The sequence below is a fragment of the Notamacropus eugenii genome, chromosome 3 (genome assembly GCF_028372415.1).
Source record: "Notamacropus eugenii isolate mMacEug1 chromosome 3, mMacEug1.pri_v2, whole genome shotgun sequence".
Taxonomy (NCBI): domain Eukaryota; kingdom Metazoa; phylum Chordata; class Mammalia; order Diprotodontia; family Macropodidae; genus Notamacropus; species Notamacropus eugenii.
In genome coordinates, this window is record NC_092874.1 from 485,347,345 (window position 1) to 485,363,707 (window position 16,363).

Consider the following 16,363-nt stretch of genomic DNA (forward strand, 5'->3'; position numbering starts at 1 on the left):
TCATCTCATTTTAAGGATGAGCAAAGAGGCCCAAGGAAGACACACAGGTAGGAAAGGGGACAGAGGACTCGAGGGAGCACAGGACCCCAGGTTCTCTTTCTCCAAATGAAGCTACTGAGCTTTCCACCATTTTCCACGGCTGTTTTCCTAGGATTATTCTGAATTCTAAAGAGCTCCTCACCAAAATTCTGCATAAAGACTAGTGACTTAAGGGGCTCCACTAAGCCCATGGAAGGAGCTCTCAGATCAAGAAAGTCACAGCTCTCAAGCTTTCTACTTCACCCAGCAACAAGACTGGCTGTCATTCAATGCTCACATCACCCACCTACTCTTTGACTGGGATACCTCTCTTGTCTTAACTAAACTGAGTCATTTGAGGCAGAGATCACACTTCTGTACAATTAATATATACTAATTAACAGTACAGCACACCATGAACACCATCCCCATTTTCAATACAATTGATACTTGGAGAAGTCAGCCCCTTAGGACTTTCCAGCTTTAAAAAAAAAAATTCGTTTAAATTCCATGTTTACTGTTCACACTTACCTTATCAACATGTTTCTTAGAATTGTGAAATCACAATGATCACCATTTTCAACTGCAGGAAAAACACAGAATACACCAAGTAAATTCACTTAGGAATACTAAGCTTTCCCAACAATCACTATCAATATTGCAATTGTGGCTAAGAGTAGCTTTTTTTAAACTAAGGACCTCCCACAGTTCTAAGCTCCCACCTTGAGAGCACTGTCCAAGTGGAAGGAAATCACATCCCTGGCTTTGCTCCTTGAGGACAGACAAGCTAGGAGGAGGCCAGTGTCTTCTAGCTTTCTCTGCTCACGCCTTAAGTCAAAAATGTCAAAGAGAAGTTAAACCTGACACTGTTCTTTATACATTTTCTGGGCTGACAGAGAACAGAATGACTCTGAACATATTTTTCACCTTGGAAACGGAACAGAACTTTCCACAATGTTGGCCATTTGGATGTTACGGACACAGCTTTTGAAGATGTACACCTAAGACGCTTTGGTTTCATCAATGCCAGGACCACCTAAGAGCACCCTAACGTGCAAACACGTCATAAACAATCAACATCCGTAACGAAACTTCCAGTGGCCTGTTTGTAAAATGTAGTTTCACCCAACACCATGCCAGGGCACACTTGGACAGAAATAGTGTTAGCAAGAATGTGGCTAAGGATGATGCATTCACCTAGCGGCACCTGAGATATGGCTTTGTTACTCTGGGAGATGCTTGGAACTGCCAGGTCTCCATTCCACCCCCAACTCTACCACACAAGGAACCCCTACGCTTGGGCAAGCAGACATCTCCCCCTACCACATATCAGCCTACATGTTGCTTGTCATTTAATATGGTTTCACTCTCTCATATAAGAGAACAACAGTATGTTTAGAGCTGGAAGAAAAGCAGAAGAAGATCCAACATTCCTTGTTACAAATTCAACAAGCTTTATACTTCCTACAGAATGAAAAGGTGCTGGAAAAAATACAAAGCTGAGTGCATGAAATAAAATGATAATTTTATTGATAACGATGAAAAGAAAATTTTAGATGGCCATAGGAAATGCAAGTGGATGACGATCCCAACTAATATGCAAAGACGGCAGGCCACAACAGCTAAGCTCAGGCTGGGGCATGGCTCTAGAGAGGGCTTGCCGCCAGAGATGTGAGCCATAGTAGTAAATCCTTCCTGCAGATTAAAGGGGGAAGAAGTAACCTCCAATGGGTCTATAATCCCAAGCATGTGGCTGCCTCCTAACATCACACCCCTAAGACCACAAAACTGATCTTCAATGTCAGAGGTCATCTCATCAGACACTTGCCCCCATTTTAAAACTGAAGAAACTGAGGCCAGTACTCAGAAGGCAAATACGTGCCAAACTGGGATGGGAAACCAGGCCCCCCTCCACAACTGCTCAACAGGATGTCACTCCACAGGACATCAGGAGGGCCTGTCTGGAGTCCTCTCAATATCTCATGAAGCCCACTGGCTGATAGAGACCATTACCCTCCGACATAAGTGGCCGAGCTCTGTTTTCTCAAGTTGTTATATTACCTTGACCGTTTCCATATGTACAGAAGAGAAAAAGGGAACTGCACATGCAACCGTTGCTAGTGCAGTGGCTAGTCTGGCCAGTTTGCTTCTCTCATCAAATACATAACATATCAAACATGTGGCTTTCAAAGCTGTCCTCCCATCGGTGATTTATTCCCACCTTCCTTCTGTTTGATTTTCTTTTTAAATAAATGTCCTTTTTTTCCTCTTCCTTTTTTTAGAGGGAAGGCAACCCCAGCCCTGATCTACTCTTTTCCCTCCATCATAAAAAGCAGAAACCAACAAACTCTGGAATACTACATTTCTATAGCACATGTTATCTCATCTGACATTCATTTTACAGACAAGGACACCAGGGTCAACAGAAGCTGAGCTCAGGGTCTTTGGCCTTCCCATGTCACCAGGAAGGAGGAAATGCACACTTGTCTCTCTCTCTCTCTGTGACCATCTTTCTGTTTCCTCCTTCTCTCCCAACACAGTCCCTGTCCTGAAGAGCGTGGCCCCCTCAAGCCTGTGACCCATGCACCTCCTGATGTCACCACAAGAGTGGCCTCTGAGGGACACCCCACTGTGACATGGAGGCTGGCTGCAAACCCTACGTCCCTTAGGCCCTTCCTTTTCCCCCCAGGGAGCCCTTGAGCTCTGGGCCCTCCCTTTCCAGTCCCACATCTGCAAAGAGTAAGAATCATCACATATGGCAACTGTCATCTCATGATCAATAAGATGAAACAAGACACAAGCAAATCAACCAAACCTGTGCAGGCCCCACAAACAATAAAGCCCAAAGGCAAAGGGGGCACCAGCTCACAAGTTCTCCATGAAGATGCCAAGAAAGGAGTGGGCAGAGGCTGTTGTGGGGCACTCAGTCATCTCACCTTATGCCGTGCTTGATGAACCATGTAGAGAGACTAGCCATCAGGAAGGGAATAGGGACAGAAAAAGCTTAAGGAAATCCTCCAAACAACTCCCATATCCTGGGGCTCAGTAGCTTCCAAGTCATCAGATGACACCAGGGGAGATGATGAAATTGTGCAGAAAATTGGTGTTTATAGATGATAAACTAGGGATCATTTCTTACCAGAACATCACACTTGGACTCATTAAACACTTTTGTAAAGAGGGAAGCTAGAAAATGATGGATTTTAACACTGAATAAATGTTCTAAAAATGAAATGAACTTCATGCAGAACCTCTGGCAGCTGCCAAGTCAGAAAAATCAGAAATGGACAATAGACACCACCCTTTCCATTCATCAGAAAGCTGAACAGACGCCTCATGGTCAGACGCAAAGCAAATACTGAGTCAGCTTTCAAAGGAGAAAGACAACACCAAAAGCGATGTTAACTCAGAGGGGAAACCATGGAAGAGCCCGAGCTGTGTCACCTCGCCAGTGGGAAAGGAGAAGAATGTGCCGTAATCCTCCTGAGAGTCTGTAAATGCGGCTGACAGAGAGAGGAGACAAGACAAGAGAGCAGGTGAGCTGGGGCTTTCCTAACGATGTTCTCAAGAACGGCCCCATCTGGATGCTGATATGGACGCACCGGCCAATAAAGGACCTGAGTGGCAATGACAGTTGGGAAGGAAACATGATGAGACAGGATGCTAAGTCACAGCAGGAGATGGCCCAGAGGAATCCGGGGTGGCCACATCCCAGTGACCCTGCCCCACCCCCAACACATCCAGCCTCCAGTGTAGGGAACACTACCACTCCTCTAACAGCCAATTCTACTCTCACTCAATCAAATGGGTACCGAGTTCTTTCTGACAGCAAGCCTCAACTGGCTTCTTTAGTAGAACAAGCTGGAGCCGTTCAAATCCACCCTCCCTCTGCCTACCCTGCCCGGGTCCTCCTGCCCTCACAAGGCATGACCCCCAGGTCCTTCTTTACTGTGGTTTTCCCTCCTCTGGATGGCCTTCCCAACCAAGGGCAGAAGGCAGGCCAACTACCCCTCGCCATCCCTGGCTACCATATCACACTCCTGGTTCACTACAACTAACTGCTTGACCATGACTTCCCATCATGTCTGGGGCTCAAAAAATCAATTCCCCTGAGAGGCTGCCTGATTCCAACTTAAGAGGCAAAATAAGACGGGCATTTCCAGCTGGTATTTTACACAGTTCAATTCTACAGAGCAGTCAGTAGTCCGGCTGATCTGAAACATAGAGAGCATGGGGGTGAATTGACACTAAGTCTGAAAAGTTAAGTAGCTGGCAGATGGCGATCTGTCTCCTTGAGGCACTCAGGCAGAACTGTGCAGCAGGCGGCGGAGCCTTGAGGCTGTTCAAGACAACAAAGCACTGGACTGGGGGCTCATCTACCTGTGACAACTGACCTTGTGGAGGCAGGTGAGATCAGGGAGCAGCAGCCTGCCTTTGCATTAACCGGCCCATGTAACCACAGGTCCCTAAATTAAGCCTCCGAGCCTGCATCTGTGAAATGGAACTACTTCCTACCCACCTCAAGACTGTGAAAAGATAATGAATGCAAAGTACACAACAACCCTTCCACCGCTCCCTAAGCGTTTCACCATTATTGTTGATGCCTCGGGGGTCTATCACATGCTCTGAACTGGAAATGATACGCGTGCGTGCGACGTTTATTGAGGCTCCACCCAAATACAGCTTGAGGCTCTCTTCAATGGAGGTGTGTCCAAGCAACTCACAAACAGGTATAATACACAGCCTTTAATCCCAAGGAGCTCTTCAGCCTCATCTGGGAGACTGAACCATGGGCAGCCGAGGCATCTGTTGACTAAGGAATTCAATAGCGTTTTTAAGGCCAAAATCAACAGTAACAGTTAGATTGAGAGTGAGGAGGAACGATGCGGCACATTGTGGCACAAAGTGCTCCAGGATCTGGGTGAGACTCTGGAGACCCTTTCTTTAGATATGAGAAGATGGATTCCAGGGATAAGAATCAGTAAAATGAACAACTGAGGATAGCAGTGACTGTGCCATCAATGAGAACCAAAGGAGAGATTGGATAAAGAGCAGACAATCCACATTAGGTACTAAGAGATATACTGAGACGATCCCAAGCTGTGTAGGGTCAGGAGGGGCCTGAGGGGCTCATGCCACACAGATGCCAAGAGCTTCCGGAGAGGGCAAGAAAGTGGAGGAGCCATCATGACCAGGAATGGGAGAAGAAAAAGAAAAGGATCCAGCTGGTTCATAGGTGACACGAGGCAGGGCTTTTAATCAGCGTAAAGTGCCCTATCACTGACATAATGTTCTCTCAGCGCGCACACACACAGACACAGACACACACACAGACAGACACACACACACACACACACACATACACACTCTTTTAAGGTCAGGGCAGCTACGTGACACCACAATATACAGAGCACTGGGCTTTGAAATCAGGAAAACCCATCTTCCTAAATTCAAATCCAGCCCCACACATTTCCTAGCTGTGTGACCCCTGCACAAGTCACTTAACCCTGTTTGCCTCAGTTTCCTCATCTGTAAAATGACCTAGAAAAGGAAACCACTCCAGGAGCTTTGCCAAGAAAATTCCAAATGGGGTCATGGAGAGATGGGTATGACTGAACACTAACAACTTTAACTTGGCCCCCTCTCAACTGAACCTCTCAGAAATCCTGGAAGTACAACAGGTATCATCCTGAGTTGTGGTCACAAAGCTAAGAAGCCTCGGGGGTGGGATGTAAAGCCAGTCTTTCCAGGCTCCCAGCGAAGCTACCTTCCTAGAACACAAACTACCGAACATCACCATCTCAAGACAATCAAAACAAGTAACCCAAGAGATAAGAAGAAGAAATGTTAGCATATTAAACTTGTCCTACCAAAAAAAAACTTTACTTGCACAGGGGATGATGTTTTTTCAATTATATTACACCTCAGCCAGGACACATTGCCTGAAAATAAGGTGGACTGCTTCTGTCCTAAGAATGGGACAGGGGTATGCATGGGCACCTAAGATACTGGGAACAGGAGAAGGTCTCAAAATGATAAAGGCCCTTACCCATGCAGGAAGACGAGAAGGGGTAAAGAATTTGTAATTTTGATCCGTGAAAGATACAACTCCTGAGGGGGCAGAGCCAAGATGGCGGACTAGAAAGACCCACTTACGCAGGGTCCTCCCCACAGCCCATAAAGTACCTGTAGAGAGGGACTTTCAACAAATTCTGGAGCAGCAGAAGTGGAGCACAACAGAGCGGAGGAGATTTCCAGCCCACAGTGACCTAAAAGGCCCATGGAAACGTAGGTTGTGCCAAGCGCAGAGCCCAACCCAGCCTTGGCCCAGCAGCTCGGCGCAAGGAGACTGGGAGGAGGACACCTCAGGGGCAGAATCTCCAGTCGCAGTAGCGGGGCCTCAGATCTGTTGGCCCACAGGCATCAGAGGCGCCAAAGGTCAGTGGCAGGGTTTAATCAGCAGGCCAGGAAGGGAGAAGGGCTTTCCCATAGCTCCAGCAGCAGGCAGCAGCCACAGAGGGTGCACAGCAGCCCATATAGAAGCTCCATTGTTGGAGCGTAAAAACCCCTGGGGGCATTGAAGAGCTGAGTCTTGCCTCTGCCCTGGGTGGAGGCCCTGGGAGAGCTGGTCTTTGTCTCACACTGAGTGGCGGCCCTGCCATCCAGCTTATCTGAAAATCAGCCCCCAGTGCTGACTTGGGAACTGGAGGCCAAGTGGCTGTGGAGAGGTATTTGCTAAGATTCTGGGCATAAAAATCCCTCTCTGCATCCAGACCAGCACACGCTTGATTGTGCCACCTTGGAGGAACTGAGATCTCACAGATTCCCAGAGTATACCCTACTCTTGACAAAGGACCCAAAAGTCAAGTAACTGGTTGGGAAAATGCCTCAAAAAGGGAAAAAAAATAAGACTATAGAAGGTTACTCTCTTGGTGAACAGGTATCTCCTCCCATCCTTTCGGTTGAGGAAGAACAATGCTTACCATCAGGGAAAGACATAAAAGTCAAGGCTTCTGTATCCCAGCCCACTCAATGGTCTCAGCCCATGGAAGAGCTCAAAAAGGATTTTGAAAGATACAACTCCAGGTTGTACCCAAGTGACACGGATCACCATTCATCTAGAAATGGTGCTTAAGTGCTAGGAAAGAAGTACAAGCGAAATGGAGAGCCTACCTCCTCTGGTTTAGAGGGTAAAGGGCTACATTCCTCTGCAGGAGTCTGTCTTCCCCATTCCCATCTCCATGACAGAGCTAGAACTGGAGAAATGGGTGACGGCCATGCTGTGCAGCGGGGCTCCTGCAGGGCTCAGAATCCGGCAGGTAAAGGCAAATGAGGTTTACAAATGCAGAGAGGACATTTTCCCTCTCACTACAAATAAGCAACTTAACACTTAAATGACCTAAAAACAGCCAAGATTGGGTCAGGGAGGAAAGCACAGAAAACAAAAGCATGGCTTTCTGACAGCTCGGGAGGCCCAGGGCACATGAGAGGAAATCCTGACTCATGCAAACAAACTCAGCACGATTCACGGCTGGGGACGCAGACCTTACCTTCCGCCACACCCCAAGGGTACTGCCTTCCTCGGACCCTCTTGCCATTAACTTCAATGATTGTGTTACTACCAACCACAGCAAGAGGTAAACGGTCCTGGAAGACAAAGCAGGCTTTCAAACATGGTTCTGTTGCCCTCAGAAATATAAAAATGACATTCTTCCACAGGAAGGGTGCTGGAAGAAGGACTCTGAGGAGTCTCTGCAATGGCTCTGATGGGTACCTAAAATACAACGTGAACAAGCAGTGCCCCGTTCTAATGAGGGCCTGCACAACATCATTCTAGTGTGGCCAGCCCCCAGGACCCAGGGTGGGTAGGGGCAGCCACCTAAAACAACGCCATCATTGGAGAAGTCTACTCTAAAGACACCTGGTCTGAACAGCACTGAGTCAAAAATAAGACTGACGGTGGCAATTCTACCATGACCAGTTTATATTTGCACAATTCTTTCTTCAACCAGCAATTCAGTAAACTAAAGCATAATAAAATGATGAAATTAAACCACGCTGAGGTGGAGCAAGGCCCATAACTAAAACTGAAACCTCTCTAATGTGGCAGCTTTCATGGAAAAGCACTGCTAGCTCATTTATTACCTTTGGGGTTTACCCACCGCCCACTTGCTTCCTAAGGCCTGGCCCAGAAGCTCAGTCAGTGCCGACAGACAATGCCTACTTGGCTCCAGGTTCAGGCCCACCCTGACTCATGAGGACAGTTCTTCTAAACTGGTGGCTTTCAGGGACAGGCCAGAGGAACCCTGCAGCCTCAGGACATAGCCCAGATCTTCCTTACTTGCTTATCGTTCCCCCTGCTAGCCAGCTCCCCAAAAAGTGCTCAGTGCAGAAGGGGCCCACAGCTGGCACTCTACCATGTGCTGATGATCAAACACTGAAATGAGGATACGAACGTGAAGCCACCATTAGCACGTTCTAGCCACCTAGCAAGGAGAACGCTGACCCAATGTTCTCAAACAGCCCCAGAAAAGGCAGAAATGCAAAGACCCTACAGGACCACAAAGCTTTTAAGATCCAACTTGGTTAAGACAGTAAAAACCCAGAAGCATCCTAACTACAGGCACCTGTTCTACCTGTCAAGTTTCAGTGAAGAAGTCAACCTTGGGACTATCCCTGTGATTCCTTCCAGGCTTGAAGAAAAGCAAACCAAGACAACCCCCTCCAAATGCAGTTACAGAACGTAAGAACAACATCTTAACCCCAAAGTTACTTGTTTCTTTGACCTGTGTCTGCAGAGGAGCACAAGCCGCCCCTCCTCAAAGATTTCTGAGCAACCTGGTCTAAAGACAGAAATCCTAGTGTGCTGACAGAAAAACACAGCTGATGATTTTTTTTCTAAGGGTCGTGATGTTTCAGTATCTGAGCTAGCAGCGTCTCACCTTTATCTTTTTAACAAGCTTGTTTTCTTCTTCATCATCTGTTTCTGGAAATTCATATATTTTAATTTTATGCTCCTGAATTTCTTTCATTATCTGAAACAAACAGAATAAGACAACATTAGATTAAGCCAACAATGCATTTGTAAGTGTCGATTATGGGACAACTGGACAGTGAGATGGCAGAAGTCAGAAAGACCAGAGTTCAAATCTGGCCTTGTCTACTTACTTGCTGTTTGACCCTGGGCAAATCCCTAAATCCTGCCTTCCTCAGTTCCTTATCTGTAAAATGAGCTGGAGAAGGAAATGGCAAACCACTCCTCTGTCTTTGCCAAGCAATCCCAAGTGGGGTCACAAAGAGTCAGACACAACTGAAATGACTCAACCACAGATCCCTCAATGGATAAAAGGTATTCACAACATTGAGACATGCTGGACAAATGAAGACTGATGCTCCAAGAACATTTTTGGAGTCAAATACCTTTGGTAAAAACCTGCCTCGATTGCACATCACTAAACTAAGAGGCAATTATTCCAAAAAGGGCTTAGAACCTAATAATGTGATTTATAACAAAATGATGCATATCAAACATGTAAATGCTTTGCCTCTAAACAGTGTATCACAAGCAAGTGGATAGGCATTTGTCTGGACCTTGGTTTCTTCATCAGTAAAATGGGAAGGTAGACCTGGGCTATTTCAGCTCCCTTCCAGCACATCTTTTTGAGAGGCAATTCTAGGACTCCAGGATTCTATCCAACTAAGGGCTATACCCTAGATAATTAGCAAAGGAAAACTCCACATAACACATTTCATAAAAGTCGGAAGAATGATAAAGCATTTAAGATGAAGGCTTGATGAGCATAAATCTTCCAGGTAACCAGGGACTTCAAACACAAGCTGCCAGAAAAGCTAGCTTGACTCAGCACCAACAGTGAAGGCTCATCTTGTCCTTAGTTCTCAATGCTGTGGAGGGTGGGGTGGAGGTGGGGAGTATTGGGGGTCTGGAATTGCCTTTGGAAAGAAAATGAAAAGAAAAACTAAGCAAGAAAAGACACATAACTACTATCTAAGAAAGCAAACATCTGGAGTGTGCCAAGGAGACCAGGACTAAAGGCGCTGGCACAACAAGGAGGAAAAGAAGCTTTACTGTACTGAAATGCAGCTGGAGATGAACCCTAAAATCACAGGGGGCAAGTGAAGACAGCCAGGAACCAGTGTAGCTTTATTGAGCACCTACTATGTGTGCCAGGTGCTGGGTCAAGCTCCAGGGATGTGCACACATCCATGTACAATGTCAAATAATCCCCAGAGAGAGGGAACTAGAACTAGGGGGACAAGGAAAGGCAAAGCATTTAAGGCCTGGAGGTGGAGATGCATCCTGGGGAGATGGAAGGAAGGAAGCTCAGGAGGACGCAGAAGGCCAGCCCTGCGCAAACCTAAGAGGCCAAACCCCCCACGCCCACACCCACCACATACCTGCTTCTTGAACTGCTGGCACTCCTCAGGGGTCAGCGTATCCGCTTTGGCGATGAGGGGGATGACGTTCACCTTGTCATGCAAGCGTTTCATAAACTCGATGTCCAGGGGCTTGAGGCTGCAAGACAGACTGTCAGTGACTGCACAGCCTCTTTCTCCTGCTCCATTTGCTCAGAATGGTGGGGACACAAAGTGACGCCCACCATGTACTGCCCCACTCTCATGACAGGCCGCAGGAGCAGAAACAAATTCGCTGGTGTTTCCCTGGTCTTTGTGAGACCCCAGAAGGGCACACGTTGACCAGCATACTTGGTGAGGGCAAACCTCCTGATCATCACTGTCGTCATTCAGAGGTGCCACAGGAAACAGAGTTCAGGGCTTGGAGTCAGGAGAACCCAAGCTCAAATTTGGCCTAGCCAGGTGACCCTGGGCAAGTGTTTCACTCAATCTGCCTCCGTTTTCTCAACTGTAAAATGGAGACCATGACATCTACCTTGCAGGGTGGTTATGAGTATCTGTACAGCACTTAACACAGAGTCTGGCACACAGCAGGCCTCCTTTAGCTGTTTGGTCCCTATCCCTACCTTGCTATTATCGCTGCTGCTGCCGTTCTGAGACTGAGGAAAAGAGCATTTGTCATTGGCCACGCTCCCCCTGGGCTCAGGAGGACCAACTTCCCCAAAATGCTCGACTACATGTTCCTGGCCAACAAGTGGCAGATGAGGTCACAGAGGAAAAGCCCAGCACATGTGAATGACATGTAATGCCTGGGCTGATTCTCTCCCATGCTAGACTGAAACTTCAGCTCTACTGATAGAAATTGTTAGAATACACATTAAACCTACTACAATGTAGAAAAATTAGATGGTTATCATTTCCTTTCACTGAATCCAAAGTCACTTAGTCTGATCCAAATAATATTCAAGAATATTCAGTTCTAATTAAATTAGAATTAACTACTTGAATTGTCATTGACTATCAACTGTTCTGGGGCCACTGAATCATTTTAGGGAAATCTGTCATCCTTAGTGCTTATGGCAATTCTAATTCGGTGTTTTTCATGATATTTTCAGAAAATGAGGTATCACACAGTACTAACCAGAGGGATTTCATCTCCTGGAGAGAGCTGTGGAAAATGGCATGTAGGGTGAAAAAGCAACTCCATCCTGCTTTGCTGTTAAATGCAGATTAATCTCAATAAATACAAAATAGATGCGTCAAGAGTAGAGCTCTCACTCTCTCTGCTCCCTTCCTGGGACAGAAAGTCATGCCCAATTTAAACAATGAAATGTGGTGTTTCCCACAGGGCAACAGAAGCAAGCTGCAGCCTCAGAGCATCAGAAAGTTTAAAGAGAGATTCTGTGCCACCCCTCTACCTCCTCAGAGTGCTTTTACCTGCTTCTACTGAGTACCAATTTTGATTTGAGAATTTTTTTAAAATCCTATCGCCTAATTTGAGGCCCAAAGGGATGAGCCCCACAATCAATGTTTTAGGAAGCAAAACAAAACACTCATTCGTTCAGCATCAAAAAGAGAATATGGCTACATTGTATAGGAAACATGTGTGGTTCAAGTCTTATGAGAGATAGTGACTTCTGGTTATTATACATAGCTGACTTTCAGGCCAGCTAAAATCCTCAGAAGCCACAAAGACAAAGCAAACAAACAGACAGAAGGATGAAGGCACTAACCCATGTCCCGATGGGGCGATGAAGTACAAGCAACACTGCACCCTGTTGTCTGGCATTTGCCGTCTGTTCACCCGAGACTCCGCGTTCAGATAATCCTCAAATTTGCTATCAATGTAGTCAATAACAGGCTGCCAACTGAAGAACGCAGAGAGAAAAAGAAAACCATAAGAATGAGCTCCATTTTCACTGTGTGTGTACGTGTGCGTGTGTGCGCATCTGTGTGCATCTTTTTGTCCAAGATAAAAAGAAGTATACAAATGATTTAAATGGTCATTTCTCCCTTTAGCAGATAAGCAGACAGTATACTGCAATTCCTCTTCAAGTGCAGGTCAGCTGGAATGCTTTTACATAAAGGCACAAAAAGACCCTGCAAAGGAGACTGAGCAGAGGGTGGTCAAACACCTAGGAGGAGAACCAGGGGCACTGTCCCAAAACCCTAGAGAAGAGGGCGAACAACTGTGTCCAAGACTGCAGAGATGTTCAAAGGATGAGGACTGAGAAAAGGTCATTGGATTTGGCAACTAAGAAATCACGTTAACTTTGGAAAGAGGAGTTCTGGTTGAATGACGTGGCAAGTGAGCTAGGATGCAACCCGTGAAGCTCAGCTGAGGTTATGTAACAAACTGGTAGTGGATCCAGTCAGCAGTTTCACTTTGTCTGACTTCAATCAGCAGAATATGGGGAGTGGGAAAGGCAGTGGAGAGTGGGGATGATTCAAAGAGGAGCAGGTGAGACTGGAGATACACGGAGGGGGCAAGGAGAGCAGGTATGGAGGAAGGCCAGGGTTTGGGGGTAGAATAATAAACAACTGTAATCAGATAAGGGAATTTCAGAGTTCATGAACATGGGAGTGAAGAAGCTGTGAGCGATGGTGAGATCAAGGGGATGACCATTTCTGTGAATAACTGAGGTGCACTGATGGGAGAGTAGGTCATGTGAAAGGTCAAGGAGGTGAGGGTGTTCAAGGGAGCAGCAACGCAGGTAGGAGAGAAAAGACTGAGCCAATGAACTCCTTGAAGAAGGAAGAGAAGGTCCCTGGTGACTGGGTGGTAGACAGGATAACAAGAGCCACATATTTCCTCCTCTCACAAAGTTCCTAGAAGCCATCATTAAGCACAGCTACTCGGGGAGAAGAACAAGCAACATAGAATAAAAAACAGTGGCTTTCTAAGAAAGCATGAGCTGGCACAGAGACAGAGGGCATGCTTACCAATTACTATTGTCCACTGCATCACCGAACCCAGGAGTGTCCACTATCGTGAGCAGTAACTGAACGCCACCTTCTTTGATTAAAACTTTGGCTTGCTCCACCTGAAAGGTCCAATAGTTCAAACGTTAACAAATTCTTAATCCAAACAAGTAACCTGAACTCAATGTGTCCTGTGTGGCTGCAGAGGACCTGCAGAAAAAACCAGGAAGTCAACAACAGGGGCTCCCCATCTATGGTGCCTCATGGACAGATGCTGAATAACAGGACAGCACGTTCCCCAGCCTGGTGAGCGGCCCACTCCTGGAGCCAGAAATATGAGAGGGAAAGAGCTCTCCTGACTGGGGGCCACACCTGAGCTAGATGGCACCTAAGATCTTAACAGTCTCCATTAGATTCTTCTGGCATTTAAAAATTGGTCCTTCCAAAATTCCCCCTAATTCAGAAGACTTTGTTCGCCATTACGTACTCAGTGTCTGAGAGGTTACAATATGACGTAGCAGACAAGACCTCGGGGTCTTGGAGGCCAGACCACAGATGTCATTTATGTAGGTGACACCCAGCAAGGACTCCTTCCTATCTGCTAGTTAGCTGGCACTGGGATAGGGGAGGTGAAGTGACTTACCAAGGGTCACAACTCCAGGGAGAAAAGCAGGGTTTTCCTGATTGCCAAGCCCAGCCCAGCCCTCCCTGCCTTTCATTTCCATTATATAGGGGGATCATTTAAGCTTAATTCACATTTGTGGGAACCAATGGAAAACCAGAAGCTCTGTATGCAGATGGATTTTGTCATTCTGTGATATGCAAGCCCCTAAATCGGCCTGGCTAAACTCGATCCACAAGACGCTACGATCTTGGAACATTCAGCAGTCTTGATCAATTATGCTTATTTAGGCCTGGCTCCAGCTCTCTGCCCCTGGAAACGCACCCTTGTGGTCACTGAAATCACAAGGACCCAAAGGAAGCGTGGCCCAGCAAAGCAACTCAAATGTGTTTTTAAATAATTTGTAAAGAAAGAAACCAGTCCTTCCCATCTCTAGCTCCCTTGACACTGCCTCCAAACCCAACTGTCACTGAACCACACTGACCAGAAGATGGCACTGTCAAGGAGTAGCCAGTAATGTCTATAGCCCAGGACCTGACTAGAGAGGCAGCCTCCATCAAGAATAGGACCCAGGCTCCACCTTGGCCACTGTCACATATAACCCTGAACAAGTCACTTACCCTCTCCTCTGTGTGCCCGAAACAAGAAATTACAGAGGAACTTCCAGTTAGCCCTTTTGGAAAGAGTTTTGTCCACCCATGAATTCCCCACACCAAGAAAATCAATCAAAACTAGGTCTACAGAAAGAGCCTTAGGCTTGGAGCTGGAGGAAGAGAGCTGGCGCTAACAATGTGGGCCCTGTGGCCTTGGCCAGGTCATTTCCCCCCTCAGTTGCCTCATCTCTAAAATGCCCACACTCCCTACCCTTACAAAGTAACTGTACACTGTCATACAGCACCTGTGAAAAGGGATCTGTGGGGGGTAGGGGTGTTCACATGAATGGACCTCCCTTTAGGAGGCACACTGGCTGGCTGAATTGAGGCAGGCAGACCCCCAGCAAATATCAAAATAATTCAGGTGTGATGTGGGGGGTGGGGGGGTGTCAGAGAAAAGAAGCTATATTGGAGAGAAGCCCTGGAGGTGAAACCAACAGGCTTTGACAGCTGACTGCCTGTGAGGGGTGAGAGAGTGAGGGGTCCAGGATGACCCCTGGAGGCTGCGAGCCTGAGGGCAGAGGACAGTGCTGATATGCTCTACAGTAATGGGGTGAGGGCAGGGCACAGGTGGGAGATATGTTTAGGGGGAAAGATAAATTCGGTTCTGTGCGTGATGAGTTCAGAATGTAAAGCAAATGTTCCACTTTCTTTAAATCTCGCTCTACGATGAACTTCCATGTGGATCAGTTATTATGTTTACCTATTCTAAAAGGGTGTTGGGTTTTTTTCATTGTAACCAGAGACATTAAGTGAAAAACGTAGGGTTTTTGTGACCTCGACTGACAGCCAGGCCCCTGGCAGTGCTGAGAGGGTGGCAGGTGACTCTAATTCTATGGAAAACTCCCAGGCTTGGCCTCAAACATCACCCAAGCTAAATTCAGTCCAGCTGTTGTTAGCTCTTTTAACCACAGCTGCTGCTCTGCCCAGGAAAGACCGTTCCAATGGTGGTGACTGCCTTGGTCCAGAATCCAAACAATCACCAGGTTCGAGTAACAAGTCTCCTCCCTCCATGCTCTCACAAGTGATAAAGAACCAAACCACTTACAAAGACTGATTCCTCACTGCCCTCCCCAGCTCTGTGGGGAGCAGAGAGCAAGCTACATTCAGTCCCAGAATGTTCTCTACACAGTAACTGACTCATGCTGTCTCTGTGAACAATGATCCGACTTAAACTATGCAGTAAAAAAGATGAAGCTCCATTGATTACAACTGAATTCCTTGAAAACTGAATAGAATTGTTGGTTAGGTGACAACGAATTTCAATTAACTAGACTGTTCAATTAGAACCTGTTTGCCCCAGGACACTGAAAGAAAGTTTATTCTCCCTGCAAAACGTGACAAAATCCACTTCTCATGGTGGCCATCCCCAGCTGCAGCCAACTGCAGCATGCCGTGTGCTAAGACGCTCTGATGAGACTCAACTGTTTCAAAGCCAGTTCAACCCTGGCTTTGACTTCAGCCCGCTGTGAAAAGAGGGTCAGGATGTAAGATTCTGCCAGGAGTCGATTAATACAGTTTCTTGTTTCTTATTTTTTTTTTTTTTTACAGTTTACAAAATTGCATGTCCATACATGGTCAAATACAAGATGCTTGCAATGTCTGGAGGAGATCCAAAAACCCTAACTGTAAACCCCAATCATTCAGAGTCCAACAGTATCCTATCATCCAGCTTTACAAGCATTCTCATGGGATTCATGGAAAACAAATTGGTTCAAGTGCAGGAATTCCAAACTTTTAAGAAATCTCTTCCAAATGGCCATTTTCCCATGCA

General features: G+C 46.6%; 1 protein-coding gene across 4 annotated transcripts in view; it reads right to left on the minus strand.

Annotated features, from left to right (window-relative positions):
• Window positions 1-16,363, minus strand: part of SEPTIN7 (septin 7) — a 64,796-nt gene that overhangs the window by 14,023 nt on the left and 34,410 nt on the right. For all 4 annotated transcript variants that reach the window (XM_072599150.1, XM_072599149.1, XM_072599148.1 and 1 more), the window contains 6 exons: window positions 13,336-13,436; window positions 12,126-12,260; window positions 10,435-10,552; window positions 8,961-9,053; window positions 7,569-7,665; window positions 550-601 (listed from right to left, as the gene is read on the minus strand). In XM_072599150.1, coding sequence (XP_072455251.1) covers window positions 550-601; window positions 7,569-7,665; window positions 8,961-9,053; window positions 10,435-10,552; window positions 12,126-12,260; window positions 13,336-13,436 — 596 coding nt within the window. The remainder of the gene's footprint in view (window positions 1-549; window positions 602-7,568; window positions 7,666-8,960; window positions 9,054-10,434; window positions 10,553-12,125; window positions 12,261-13,335; window positions 13,437-16,363) is intronic.